Here is a 15,550-nt window from a genome sequence, read left to right on the forward strand (position 1 = left end):
TCAAACAGGCATGTCCTTGTAATGGTAACACCCTATCACATCCTCAACTTTCAGAAGAAAGTGGTAATGGGGCTTAGAGATTGTTTATAGAAGTTTAAAAAAAAAAAGAAGGTCAATAATAAACTAGAAATTCAATAAAGATAATTTATTTGTCTCCAGTTACTAAATGATTTCTATAAACATGGGAAGGTAAACCCTTGTAAAAAACAAGCCTCCTTGATGTCGCACCAACATCAGATTTTTTATCCCCTTCCTTTTCCATACCACAACGGAGCCATCCAATCGTTGTAGTTTATGTTGTCTAATGTCTTAGATGCCAATAATGCAAATAGAGAATTAGCATTATGTCCCATGTGAGGAAAATCCAATTTAGCCCATGGTCAAAACAGCTTGTTCTTAAAAAAGCACTTAACCTTAGGTTGAACCCTTATTAGCCACAAACGTCCACAAAGACAGAATGCTTCTGACCTCGAACATGATGACATGTTAGATGGCCGACATTAGATACAACACAAATCCACGTTTGACTAGATAGGTCTGCTGCAAAATATCAATCTGTGCCGCATGGGCTTCATTCTTCAGCTCCGCCATTTTCTTTTGACAGTTGCTTGATGAACTACTGTTACTTTGTGTACTTATTTCTCTCTCTTAACTGTCACATTTTACAAGTTTACATGCACTGAAGAATCATTGACACCTCGTCCAAAATACCTGTCAAAAATCTAGAGAATATTCTTTTGCTAACCATGTGCTGCCACAAATCATACTCATCCACATCCCTTCAAGCCGGAAAGTGTTTGCCTTAGATCACTGCACATCTAAAACAAATTGCTCAACATGCATCTGGGTCAATCACCATCCAACCTATCATACTTCGTACTGTGTGTGACTTGTTTCGTAGGAACACTGATCACCCCTAGATTATGTTTCATTTCTCACCTCAAGTTTGGTTTCCACTATTTTAAATAGAAGTCGCAAAACCCTAAAACAAAAATAGTTAGCATCATGACAACTCGGCATCAGTGAAGACTGTCCTATTGCATCGGCTTCTATCATATATCAAGCCCATAAGACAGTCAAATCAAAACCAACATTGTACGATAATATTAGACACCACAGTCGTGAACCCACATGAAATTTCAACACCCATGCGGGTACCATCAGCCAAATTCCGTGTACAGTTTCTCAGAATGCAAAAAAAGCAACTAATAGAATGAAATAACCCAATAGATACCACAAAGAAACAGCAAGGCTGTGCGCCCACATGACATTTCTACAGCCAAGCGAGTACCATCAGTCAAATCTTTACCTAGATTGTAGCAAAAGCACAAACGATCCTACAAAAGGAACCGATTCTTCAACAACGAACAAAAAATCAATCAAGGAGCGGAAAATGCAACACAGGAATGGCTGGGGTCCACGGTTGGCCCATGGTTCACGAAATCTAGTGTTACCTTGAGGAACTTCACCAGAGAGTCCTTGCTGAGTCGAGGACGAACGAGGCTCTTCCCGACCTCTTGTACGACGCGCTCGGGAGGCACGGCCATGCCGACGGATTGGGATAAGAAACCCTAGGTTGCCGAATGAGAAGCCACGGGGAGGGATCGCAACGTCAAGGTTTCTAGGGTTCAGGCCTGCTGGGGTTCCTCTAGTTCTCTCCGCTTTGCTCGGCGAGCCATGCCGGTTATTTAGACGGTGGAGAAGGCGAGATGGTAGGATGTACTCTCGGCACACTCTAAATTTATTGTCTGGAGGATATTAACTTTCGCTAGGAGTGTAAAGACAATCAGATTAATGACGTTCAAACGATTCCGGCGGAGCATTGGAATCGGGCAATTTGGTGCTCCCGCCCAGTGAAGCACGTGAGATGAGTGTCGCTGGAAATATGGACGTGTTTCATATCGGCGTCTTTAAAAGATCGATTTCGTAATGGTTCGTTTTATGTCGCGATAAAAAGCATCTACTTACCGGGATGAAACGAGCACAAAAATAAATCGATATTTCCGATGAAAATATATCATATAGATAAAGTAAAATAATATTTTTTTTGAAATAATAAATTGCATTATTCATTGCAACTATTTTTTGAATTTCTTCATGATTCAAAATTTATTATCTAACCATATAAAAGACCTAAATTTTTAGTTTTGTTTTATGTCGACGCCCCATTTCTCATATTTATCAGTTGAAATGCTTGATACTAAATTTCATTGTCATAATATTATTGTTTCCAGATGATAATAGCCATTTTTATTATTAATATTAAAAAATTGGAAGTAAGAATAAACAGCATCAGCTATGACTAAATAACTAAAAATTAAAGAAATACTTCCTAAAGAAATTAAAAAAAACTAAGAGAATGGTCATATAATATATAGATTTATTTATTTCTTTGTTTGTTTGTATTTACATATCCCTGAGAAAATTTGCAACAGGACCTATATATATATGTTTTCCCCGAAAAAAATAAAAACGACAAATTAAGTTTAAAAATAGTCTTATTAAAAAGGTCCCACCGGGATTCGAACCCAGGTCGCCAGATTCAAAGTCTGGAGTGCTCACCACTACACCATGGAACCGTTGTTGGAGTTTGGCTGAAACTTTTATTATATATATGTTATATTTGTATATATATGTATATCCAAAAAACTATAATAACTAAGTTACATAAACACGAGACGAGCTCACAAAACCTGAGAAGACCACTCCCCTATTTAAATACATATATATATATATATATGTTACTAGAAAATTAAGAGTCTTATTTCATTCTGTATGTACATGAGACATATAAAAATGATTCAGAATTCTCAATAATATATCAAATGTCTTTAACCAAGTTTCTTATGATCCAAGGATAAAAACCATCTTACATAAGATCGATACTAATATCTTCGAATTTGATTTGATATGAATCATCTTGACTCTTATATCTCTTACTTCTTATATATTATTATTACTTCATCTTATTATTACTGAAAACTCTTCCATCATAGCTTAGAAAATAGATGGTGCAGGAAGCTGCTTCCCGTTCCCTAACCTGCAAATCATGGCCTCACCTGAACCCAACTGGATAATATATTGGGTACATTCGTTGCCAAAAATGATACAGGTCTGGTGTAGGTTGTACCTGGACCCATCAAAGCCGACACTATTAATAGAAGTTTGCAATGCGACCTACAGCAATAAGTGCAACTCATCAAATCAACCCACACACCAACTAACATGAACAGCTGCAGCTAGTACCAGTAAGCTCAAGACAGTTATTACTCGTGTCTTGCTGTGGCTGCTCATTGTTGTTCCATTCTGGTCACTGCAAGGGTGGTGAAGGTAAACGAATACAAATTGCAAATCACACCATTGATTCAGCTAGATGGAATCATACAAAAGAGTAGCAGTAACACTATAATCTTCATATAGTTTCCTCTATTTTGCTGCTCAACACAGAAGTCAAGTTCGTCGAGCAATTTCTATTACATACATGGTCAACACATACTCCACAAAAATTGTTTTTCTCCCACCTCAGTAATGTACAATTTCACTGGTTTCTATGAGTATTTTTTTTTCTACTTGGATATATGGAATTTATGGGATGTCCAGCCAGGAGGATGAAGATGACTATGGGAAGCTGTTCTCTTTACTAGGATCCAATATCCTAGAATCCGCTCTAATACCCAATAGATCTGCATTCGACCCTGGCTCTGTTTCAAGCATGAGATCATCAAAATTTGCCAAAGATTTCAACCGCTGGTTAAGAGAGGCTATTGTCTTCTGGCACTCGGCAAAATTCCCAGCAGCAAGAGCAATATTTTTCTCCTGTGAACAAATCAATAATGCTCAGCAAACAATCAAGAAAAGCGAGAAACTTAAATGAAACAAAGTTTGCACCTCGTTTACAACAAAAGAGTTGTCAAAAGGATTTTTAGGTGACACGACATGACCAAGGAACCAGGCATCAAGACTAAGCTGAAAGGACGAAATTAAAGAAAAGAAAAAGCAACTGCAGTTACCTGTCTAGCCTTCAACACTCTACTTGAGCTTGTAGATCTATGCGATTCAGCTGCTTGCTGTTTGCTTGTCAGTTCATGCTCCAACTGGTGGTACTTTCTTGCAAAATCTGCTGATAATGCCCTCTCCTCTTCAACTTGTTTTTCTAATATGATCAACTTCTCCTGTAGGATCCCGACTTCCACATGTGCCAACTCAAGTTGCACCACCAATTCCTTTCTCTTTGCCTCTACAGCCTCTATATTAGCCGCGAGTTCTGATGACAATGCTCTCTCCTCCTCAACTTTTCCTTCCAATATATTCACCTTCCCGTGTAACTTGCCTACTTCTAATTGTTTTCCAGTAAGTTGAGACTCCAGTTCCTTTTTCTTTGCATTTATGGCCTCCATACTTTGACACCTGGCTAAAAGTTCTACTGAAAATGTCTCTCCCTCCTCAAGTTTCATCTCAAGTGAATTAACCTTCTGCTGTAGTTCATGTATTGCCAAATTTGCTGACTCAAGCTGACACTCCAATTCCTCTTTCTTTCCCTTCATCACTTCCATTTTCCAACACCTAGATGCCAGTTCCGTGGACAAAGCTTTCTCTTCTTCAAGTTTTCCTTCTAGCAAACTAATCCTTCCTTTTAACTCTGCAACTTCACCATATGCCAACTCAAGCTGAAGTTCTATTTCCTTCCTGTTAGATTCTGTTACCTCTATATTTTGGCACCTCACTTTCAATATGGCAGACAACTCCTCCTCTGCTGCAAATTTCCTATCTAATATGTTTATTCTCTCATGTAACTTAGCATTTTCTATATTTGCTGATTCAAGTTGAATTTCCAGGTCATTTTTCTTTCCCTCAGCTGCTTCTAGTTCTATCTCAAGATCATGTTTTTCCCCATTAACCAAATTGAGCTGCCTTTGCAACTCAACCAACTTACCTTCAGTTGCTACCAGCTGATCGCATGTATCCTTCAGTTGATTGTTCGTTACAGCTAAAGACATTTCCATTTCAACTTTTACAGTTGTCATCTTCTCAACCCTCTCTTGCAACTCAGCCATACGCAGATGGACGGTATCAAGTTGTTTTCTTGAACAGCTGTCTCTGTTGGAAGCATGGTCCAAATCATCATCATGCTCAGTGCTAGAATTTCCATGGTCAGCCTCGGGCAATGCAACAAGCCTTTCCATCTCAAGAAAATCATCCATTAGGTCAATTTCTACGGAAGTGGCGAAACATTTCGTGCTAGATTTTTCCATCTTGAACTGATCAAGCTCTGTGATTAGAGCTGATACCCATGAATCTGAACAACTTTGCTCATTATCCAGACTTAACAACTGTTCACCTGCATCTGACTGGCTATCAGTGACAGATTCAACATAATGTGAGTTAGAAATGACCTTGTGCTCATTAGCTAATGATAATTTACGTGCTGCAGTTCGCAACCTACGGCACTCAGCTTCAAGCCTGGCCACTTTCCTTATGCTATCCAAATGTTGTTTGCTAGTTGCTTCTGCTGTTCTGGTGCTGAGCTCCAAATCTATTGTCTGCATTTGAAGATTCCCAGTAAGCGTATCAAGTTCAACTTTAAGAGCAGAATTTTCTTCCTCAAGAATTTCAATCTTTGTGCGAAGCCTGTAGTCAAAAGAGGTGGTAGTTTCAGCTTTAGCTTCCATCTTGGCTTGAAGCTCAGTAAGCTGGATTTCGAGCTCCAATTTTTCAGACTCCCATTCATGGGTATTTTTGGTGATGGCATCGTGGACCTTCTGTTCTTGATCTTCTCTTGTCTGCCGTAACTGCCTGACGCATTCCTTGAGGGCAGCATCAAGATGAACAACTCTATCTTCAAGGGATGAGTTCTCCCTTGATGCAGCTTCAAGATGCTGTTTCAGAGATGAAATCTCCTTTTCTGCATTTTCCCAGCCTGGCAAGAAAGTTGAATAATTCCATCATGTAACTGGCAATCCAGTAGCATGAAATAATTATGTGAATATTCACATAAGTGAACAATGACCAAGCCTGAGATGCCTTACATGTTAAGAAGTCCTATTGAACTATTTCTGTACTATATTATTTGTCCTTAGTTCTTGTTTATTGACAGCTACATGTTAGCTTTTAGCAACTTCACAGAACATAAGTGATGATTGAAAAATGAGGCCATATTTTGTGCCATATATCTGTCAATATGGTTGAATTCTTGAAAAGAAATCCAAAACAAGTTTTAGGTATCGTCAAACTAATTGAAAAGAGAGTAACAAGAAAAATGAACATATAAAAGTTTTAAGGTTTACAGGCAATAGTACAAGAGGAAATAATGAAACAAGTTAATTTCTTTCAATGCAGATAGTTATTCTGTCTTCCATTGAAACACATCAACTTCTATTTACTCCTCTAATATAGATTTCTTCTTCTTTCCAGACCATGCTCCATGTAGTGTCAAATATGCTGTCATATCCATATTTAAGTGCAGAAGATTTGGAATTGAACATGTCTAACACCAGATAAACAAATAGCACCAAAGCATCCACATTAGTGATTTAGAACTTAATATTTTTTAAAAAACATTGGTACAGGTTGTAGTGATTAATCATAGATAAGCTATCACAGTGTTAAAATATAGCAGAACAATAGGAGGATTGAAAAACCTACACGTGAGTTATAGAAAGGTTACACTAAAGCGTGTCAGATATTAGAAAGTACTGAAAATGTATGTCAATGATATGGCAATATACTGGTAGCCTTATCATCAAGAGCCATACTAAATTCTGCAAGTAATCAGAATCGTCAGAGATATTGAATCACTCTGCATGCTATCAGAAAAAAAGAGCTGTATTTTACATTCATTTAGACTGAGTGTGCCTTCAATAGATCAGCAGCAAAAAAAAAAAAAAAACATAATTCTATCTGGAATGGACCTTAAAGAAGGATACTAAATGAAACAAGTAATTACTCACTTAAATCACAAACCTGCTCGAAACCTATCCTTCTGGAAAATTTATGGAGTATATTAGAGTTGAAGCTTCAAATTCACGTATAAATGTCAAATATCCCCTTGTTTCAAAGCACTACAAAATTATGGTGCTTGAACAAGGATCCTTCAGAAAAGTTTGAACAAGGCAGTTTACCTAAAACAGCTTCTTCTGCAATTTTTCCATGTTGCTTCACCAAATCTTCTTTAGCACTAACATTCAGAAGAGCAGCTGATAGTTTCTCATTCAAAAGCTTTATAGTTTCATTGTCCTCATGGCTGACATCCTTTGACGAAACCTCTGGTGATTGAACATGATTTGGAGAAGAATTAATTGAAGTCTTCAGTACCTCCTGCTATAAAATAAATGAATTGAGTTATTTAGATGGGTTTATAATAATTATTGCAAAAAGGTAAAATACGTAGAGAATGCCTCTTGTAATGTAAAGCAGCTTTGTGCTTCCAGAAGCACATTCCCCAGCCTATTTGATGGATTATCTCAATAAGTGTCATGGAAATAGTAGCAATAAATATGGATAGAAAATAATGATAGCACAAGGGGAGAAAATTGCAGTTCCAGACTGTCTGATCATAAAATTGTCGGTTATGCTTACAGAGACAAAAGTGTGAACGTTCTGTATTAAGTATGTTGCCGTGCCGCAAACTAAACGATACAATACTATCTCATGATCAAACACCAACAGGGCTAAAATTTTTCGGCATGTAAGACTCAGAAAAACTGATAGTCAAAATAATAATGACATACTCTTCCAAGAATGATCCTGATAAACTAATGAAAGAATATGGACGTCAGCAGTCAGACTTCTTAAAGAGAAACCTATGATAAGCAGAAGCTTATAAATGTTGTCAGTCCTTCACATGGTCCAAGTATGTGTAGGCTTAGCTGCCATAATTTCGATACATATTCTAAATCTTTTTTAAAATTTTACCTAAAAGATTTTGGTCAGAAGTAGAATTTCCTGTGCATTATTGGAAATCTAGGACCTGTCAAGTCCACATCCTTAGGAGGTAATCTGGGTTTTCAACTACATTTAGCAATGGAAGTTTTCTAAAATCAGGGATGATAAAGCTGTTTGCTTAATTAAGTGAATTTGATCACCGTAAAGGAGGTGCATATCATGGCCATAAATTTTTGTTCATCACCAATAATTTATGGTTGCTAAGAGAAAACATATCCAAAAAGTTGGTAGCAGAAAAGACATGGATGTTCAATATTAGAAAAAAGAAAATGATAAGTGCAAGCAATCACGAGAAACTAGGGGCTGATCATGGATAAAACGTATGAAACTGCTTAAAATGACTTCAGCATGGATAAACAAGATGTGGAAGTGCACTTATAAAACAAGGTGAGATACTTTTGATCACATAACGCTTCATCTATGATTTTACGACAGATATTCAACACCAAAATCATGCTACGCAAAAATATTCTGATGAAATGTTAAAAATATTTTTCGATAATCTGATGGAAAATTTATAAAAATAAACAGCCTAGAAAAATGGAAACATACTATTTGAAATATCGAGAAATAAACTGATACAATTAGTATCATTAGATGGCAACATATTTTCTTCATTAAGACGAGAATATCAACCAGCAGAGAAAAGGGAAAGCTTTACAGCATAAATTTGCACCAAATACAAAATGAGGCTGATATTAAATTGGAAAATTAAGCCATGAGCAACAAGGAAAGTAAGACGATGGTGCCCGTTTAGCGTATTAAAATGAAACTAAAAGAAGCTCTCTCAAAGGCCAGGGAAGTCACAGCTAGGAATGACATCAAGATGGAGAACGGAAACGAGTCCGCAAAAATTGCTGTTGTGGAACGTTTCAGCCAGAGCTCAGAAAAGTCTTAGTTAACGGTTGATGATAACACTGGCAGTTCAAACCGCATATCATGGAAGAAGACGACATAATTATCCGACGCTGGTGCTTCTGGTTCTGCAAGCATCGTCTTTTGCCAGGCACGATCACTACGAACCCTCACTCATGTTTTGACTTTCCCAATCACAGGTTCCTCCGCCATGCCTATAGATAAGATTCGAGAACCAAGAGAAAGATTTCTACTCACCTACAGGACAGGGTGACGAACAAACCTGTTCTCCGGAGTGCATCTCCGAAGAGACCGATCCCGAGCTCTCGGTCTCGCCAGGGCTCTTGTCCGACGGCTTCCGCCTCCACAGCCAACTCCGGCGGTCCATCTCTCGACTTGAAGAATCCAACTGGGTTCCCAGATCATCACCGCCGAGATCCCAAACGATCAAACGCCTTCAAACAAGCAAGGCAGGACCCCCCATCCCACGAATTCATGGATGACCAAAACCATTCTCCAAAGAACTCCGCAGCGAAGAAAGCTAACAGATCAAAAGACATTCAGCAAATCAACCCCCAGCATCAGGAGACCCGTAAAGAGAGCGATCTGAGGGTCAAGATCCCGACCCGGTGAGACGCAAACGCTAATCAGAGAAAACTAAGGTAACACATCGAAAAGAAGAGAGAAAGAAGCGGAGTTGGGGCGTTGAAACGGTGAGACAGTGGAAGAGTGGGCTGGGTTGTCAACACGGGCATGCAGAGAGGTGGAAGGCATTTTGAATTGAAGATCACTCTTTTGTGCCCTCACTCATTTTCTAGGGTTGAATGATTCAGCGTCCAGATTATACAATAGAAAGATAATCGATCTTAGTATAGGATCATGAGAGGGGAAAAGGGGAGGGGTCTTCTTAATCGGGTGGTCGAGAGGAGACAAAAGGTGGGATCAAATCAAGGCTTTTTGCTGGGCGCCGCTGCTCAGTGACTGCTGCTTCGTGGAGGAGAAGGCGGACGCCGGTTCGCTGTCATCCGAGAACGGGCGTCGGCGTAATTCCCGCCCCAGGTGGGGGTCGGTGTCTGTGTTCCTCATAAAGCACCACGCTCAAAATATCCCCCCTCCTTTGTTACAGAAGGTTTGATACTTTTGAACGCAACAGCCTCTCTCTCTCTCACTCTCTCTCTTTCTCTCTCTCTCTAGTCGATTATAATTCTTTAATATTTGCAAAAGAAAAAAAAATCCATTAGAAATTTCATTTACTTGTTAGAAAATGATGAATATGCCCTTTAAATTTTCGATTTTTGTGTGCAAATAAATCCCCACGGCAAATTAGCTGTTAAAAATATATAATAATAATAATAATAATAGAAAATAAAAATGCTTATCTAGTCTGATGGGTAAAGATTATCACAAAATAATAGGATCAAAATTCACATTCATCACTTATTATAAATTTAAAAAAAATCATAATACTCTTTTCATATCAAACATTATAACCCCATATATCATTTTTCATAAATCAAGGATTTAAAGAACAAAATTATACCCCCAAAAAAAAGGATAACTTATTTTACCAATTTATTTTTTTATTAGATAATATTTTATTATTACTTTTATGTAGTTTTAATACTTTATTAGTTAAAATAGAAGCTTTGTTACACGTAACACTGAACCACATCATCTTCCTCTTCCTTGTAAAATAAGATTTGTGAGCTCAAGAAAAAGACATGAAATACATCTCTAATAGTTTTTATTCCTTCCATGGATGTTAGAATTGCCTTTCAGGGCTTAGGCTTAGGATTAGGGTTTGTCGTGTAACACCCAAGTCTATCAATCCCCCTCCCCTATCGCTTGTGTTCTACGTTAAAACCACCACCCGAGAAAATTGAGTTCTTCCTGGAAAATGTCATCACAACTTTGGTGGGGAGGATAGGTTGAGGGAAAATAGTGCAAGTAGTGTAGCTTACTCCTCCTCTTATGTCTTGTCTTCTGTCCACCAAATCCTTCCCCACATGCAAATGGCTAAATCGAATCATAAATCCAACATAAGAAATATTCTCGATTGACTTCTTTGCTATTTTATTTTATTGCATGATTGATGGTAGGATTGAGAAACTAAGAATCACGTTCGCTTTGGAATTTATAGTTAGTTTTAACACAAGCATAAGACTAGCAATCGGAGAATAAGCCAACTCCACCTCGGAGTAGGTAGATCATCAATAGTATGACACCATAAATTAGGGTTTATAATACATTTGTAAGGGTACGATTTTGACCAATTTTTGCGAGAATGATGGAGAAACATGCAATATTGTTGGACGATAAAAAATTATAATGCTCAAATTATTTGAGGACCATTGTGTTAGATCTAATTTTGTATAATAATAATAATAATAATAATAATAATAACAATGTCAATAATAATTGTTGTTATTGAGATATGTAGAATATTATATGCTCAATTAAATTTAAAGTATTTAAATTTTTATTTATAATTTTTGTTAAAATTTTATATTTTTTTTATCTTTCTTTATATCACTAACGTTAATTATTTCATCTCTTACTATCACATTCAAATTCAAAGGTCTCGTAATAATTTTCTCATATTTGAATATCTATCGAAGCGACATTTAATTGTTTATAAATAAAAATATTTTTTATATACAAAATAGTTATATTAAAAGTAACCATACCTTTTATTATTTTTAATAAAAATATTTTGAAAATAAATAAAATATTATGTCTATTATCAAAATATAAAGCTTGTTTGTTTATTTTAGAAGGATGGTAGAGTATTTAAATCTAATTCGATGAATCTATTAGAAAAGAAACTTAATTATCCTATACATTGTTGAAGAGATAGAATAAAAAGATGCAACGGAAGATTATATTTAATAGGGTCATCACAAGAAGGTGTATGGACGTTTGACTAAATTAATATACAACCTTTAGAATGTGTCACGCAATCCCTATAAATAGATAGACATTTATGATTTCAGATCTATGGAGAAATTATAGTTATGGATAATATATAATTATATGAGGATTCTTTTATGTATTATTATATCCCCACCATCTCTCCATCGATCATCACTCTTTTCCATGTCCTCTTTTATTTTTACTAAATTGGTATCAGAACTACATTAAGATTACGAGTTATGTTAAAATTCAATTTCCTTATGTCACTAGAGTGTTAGGAAAATTAAAAAAATAGAACAAATTAAATTGAAAATCTTATTTGTCAAAGGCATGATGGAGCTCAACCATTGGCTTGACATTATCAACCTAACCTAATTTAATGGAGCGCTCTCTTGAAAAGAAAATTAAGCTTGAGAGAAAAAAAAATAGAAAATAAATTTAATTATCTTATACATTATATTAAGAAAAAACACCATGAAAATGTCAAATAAGATATTAAAAAAAAGCTCCATCAATATGAACCTTTATATACACGATCATTATAATATATTCCATGATTATTTAAATAGAGGTTCATAATATCAATTATAATTAGAGAGAGAATACACGATGTGTTTAGGAACACAATATTTGATATTTGATAAAAAAAAAATTTAACTGCATCTAACCTTTCATGAGAAATCCTCAAATATTAATGTTATCTCAGGATATCATTAGCATTTCAATATTGATTTAATAGGGGAGGAGCTTCACGAGTGGACGTAAACCTCTGACTATTTGTACCTCCATCATATATCGTCGTCTACCTCACTTCCTCTCTACTAAGGATGACGATAGGGTGGGAAGGGTCATGAGTGGACATAAGTCTCTGGCTACTTGCACCTCCATCGTACATTGTCGTCTACATCATCTCCTCTCTACTAAGGACGACGACAGGGTGTTGGGGGAGGGGGTCACAAGTGGACATAAGCCTTTGGCTACTTGCACCTTTATCTTACATCGTCATCTACCTCACCTTATCTCTATTAAAAATGATGACAAAGTGGGGGGGGGGGGGGTCACAAGTGGTCGTAAGTCTTTAGCTACTTACACTTCCATGTATGGGTTAGCTTGCGTACTTGATCATGCCCATAGTCGTCTTCACGTATGAGCCCACTCATCCTCTGTTCACTACTCCTATTCTAACTTTCTCTATTGCTCGCATTCTAACAAGCATTGCTCGCATTCTTACAAGCATTGTCGGGTTGATGTCCTCCTACTATATATATATATATAGTAAAAATAAAAAATTAAAAACTTATACGCAAGTTTAAAGTTTCACAAACAAAATAAGTCAATTCAATTTCTCTATCAGCCTTCTCGTTTGATGCCTTCATCCATCCAATTGCTTCCATGCACGATAGCGATCGATGACATGCATACGCCACCAAACTCTTCTAACATTACCAATCCAATCCAAATACTAACCATAATCATGCCATCTAATCTCCTTAATTAGTACCTTTAAACTAGGAACAAACTTGATGTGTTACGCCTCCTAGGGTTAATATAATCATAAATTGTTTGCTTTCCAATTCTTGATGGCCGCCATCGCACCTATATCACTGTTGATAAACTTCGATGTTGCATGCCATTAGATCTTAACTATATTGTCATTAGGATTGTATATGCTATTGTACTTAACAAATCATATGCTCGTCGGCCATACCTACCAAAGGATGATGATATGTATGGAAGAAGAACATGACACGGAATCAACTTGTGTTCTTCATTCAATTGGGTGCTTCTGTTTATTACGTATATTAAATCCTTAATTTCATGTTCAGTAAGTTCACATGAATAAAAAATTCGAATACATTTGACTAAGTGTCATGTAATCTCAGCCAATGTTGCCGATTCGATAAGCAGGATAAGAACATCTTAGCAGCTTAGCATGACCGTGCAAGCTTAGTTGAATTAGCTTCTTTAGATAAGGGGCTCTATATAAAGCAGATGCCTTTCACCCTTTTTACATATATGTTTCACTTATATTTAAAATGATATATACAAAAGTTATTAATGCTTTCCTTGGATAAATGGGTTATAATAGCCCCATACTTTCCCTTTCTGTATGAATCCTATGGACACGTTATATACCATGCATTTATCATCAACGTTTAATATGAAAGAGAGAGAGAGAGAGAGAGAGAGAATAAAGACAAGCAAACAATTATTTCATATATTATATGAAAAATGGGGCACATGATTTCATTCATTCACATCACTAGTTTATGTGGTGGTTCGGGCATGCATCTCTCTCAGAACCAGTAGCAACTGGCACCATAAAGACTTGCTGTCCTTGCAAGCCACAGAAGCATGGCTTCCCCACCCTTTGCGTGTGTGTGGTGGGGAGGGGGTTGCCTCTTTGCTCGATCATGTTCTTTGCATTCAAATGTTTCCCCCACTGCCTCTTGGATTGAAATGGATGTTTTGGTGGTATGTTCTGCGTGGTATCGTCCGGGGGTGAATGCTGTCCTCTCTCTCTCTTTCTCCCTCTCTCAGTACCATCTCATTTTTAGATATCAATGTCGATGTACTAGTGTCTTTGTTCTTGTCACGCTTCATGCAACTTGCATCCAATGATAGGGAGATAGGATCGAATGGGTTACCTTTTTACTACTTATAATGGTGACGATTAAACTGCACTTCTTGTGGATAATCTCTGTGTTTATGTGGATAACATTGTGAGGAAGAGAGTGCTGATATCACGTTATGGAAACTCCGAAACCCCCCCCAAGAAAAATGTATTATGTAGGATCATTACACCATGATGATGCATTCATCCTAAACACAAGAAAGTGAGACTAATTATGTTATAATGATGACAAGATATTAGGTCCTAAAACTATCCAAGAACTTAAGACCTAATTGTTTTTCTTTTCATTGATCAGATGCGCTTTTTCTAGCATAAAAATATCTTTATAATGCCAAGTGATCAAAGCCACTCTTTATCTCTTAGCTTATGGGTCATGGTGCCCTATATCGAACCAAGTCACTGAGAAGGTTCGTCTGCTAACAGGAGCCTTGAGGCCACCTAAACTTTTGAGTTCTCACCTGTGTCCATGGCGGATGAACGTAACTGGGACCTGCGGGCACATGAAAAGTCATATCCTGCATCCTAACAGTGGATATGTAAGCCACTCAGGTTACAAAGATGAAAAGAGTCGAGTGACAAGAAAGGAAGTCCATCATTTTACACTGCTGGGCATGAGCCATTGTTGATGAGAAGCCTCACAAACAGCAGCACTCGTGAGTTGGCCGGCCGGAGATCCATAAGCTTCTACTTGCATCACTAATTTGAATGACTTTAGGAGATATGCACCAGATTTTTCTGCCTTGAATTATATTTTTGATCACTAAGTTGAATGACACTCTTTGCTGCAACTAAACCGAAGAGAGAGAGAGAGAGAGAGAGAGAGAGAGAGAGAATTACAAAAACAATATTCCAAAACTCCTTGCTATCTTCTTCACCCAATACTCTCCCTCCCTATAAATCAAATTAAGAATCATCGACTTGTCCAGATGTTCTCATTTTTATAGGCAATTATTTGGCCTGCTGAGTAGAGTAGTCCATTCTGCTTCCGTGTCTGACTTCAGCAGAGCACATTGCAGATCAGCACAGCACAGAGCTTCTGAAAGGTTAGATCATCTTGTCTCCACCTCCCCTCATTTGTGATAATGCTCCATATGTCGAAGCAAAATAAAGAGGTAGTTCGCAATAAATGCTCAGAATCTTTTTTGTCAGCCCCCCTCACCGATATCTTTCCATATTTCTTGGCTTCTTATTTGTATCCAGTTCGAA

At 37.1% G+C, this 15,550-nt stretch overlaps 2 protein-coding genes and 1 non-coding gene across 6 annotated transcripts in view; all 3 read right to left on the minus strand.

Moving 5' to 3' along the window:
• The window catches only part of LOC103972476 (sister chromatid cohesion protein PDS5 homolog B), a 28,153-nt gene extending 26,507 nt beyond the window's left edge, over window positions 1-1,646 (minus strand). For all 3 annotated transcript variants that reach the window (XR_010481420.1, XM_009386829.3, XM_065091329.1), the window contains exon 1: window positions 1,455-1,646. Coding sequence is in view for 2 of the 3 variants with exons in the window: in XM_009386829.3 (XP_009385104.2) it covers window positions 1,455-1,547 (93 nt within the window). In the remaining variant the exon portion in view is untranslated. The remainder of the gene's footprint in view (window positions 1-1,454) is intronic.
• Window positions 1,647-2,507: 861 nt separating this feature from the next.
• TRNAQ-UUG (transfer RNA glutamine (anticodon UUG)) lies at window positions 2,508-2,579 on the minus strand. Its single transcript has one exon. It is a non-coding gene; the product is annotated as a tRNA-Gln (tRNA).
• Window positions 2,580-3,336: 757 nt separating this feature from the next.
• LOC135597810 (filament-like plant protein 3) lies at window positions 3,337-9,926 on the minus strand. Of its 2 annotated transcripts, none has more exons than XM_065091331.1 (4): window positions 9,080-9,926; window positions 7,119-7,314; window positions 4,011-5,917; window positions 3,337-3,816 (listed from the first exon to the last, which is right to left on the minus strand). In XM_065091331.1, the coding sequence occupies exons 1-4, from the start codon at window positions 9,182-9,184 to the stop codon at window positions 3,619-3,621; spliced, it is 2,406 nt and encodes an 801-aa protein (XP_064947403.1). In that variant the 5' UTR covers window positions 9,185-9,926; the 3' UTR covers window positions 3,337-3,618. The 2 variants fall into 2 exon arrangements, with proteins under 2 accessions (XP_064947403.1, XP_064947402.1); XM_065091330.1 differs by having other exon boundaries at window positions 7,119-7,317.
• Between the last annotated feature and the right edge of the window lie 5,624 nt (window positions 9,927-15,550).

This window comes from Musa acuminata, chromosome BXJ1-11 (genome assembly GCF_036884655.1).
Source record: "Musa acuminata AAA Group cultivar baxijiao chromosome BXJ1-11, Cavendish_Baxijiao_AAA, whole genome shotgun sequence".
NCBI classification, from domain to species: Eukaryota; Viridiplantae; Streptophyta; class Magnoliopsida; order Zingiberales; family Musaceae; genus Musa; species Musa acuminata.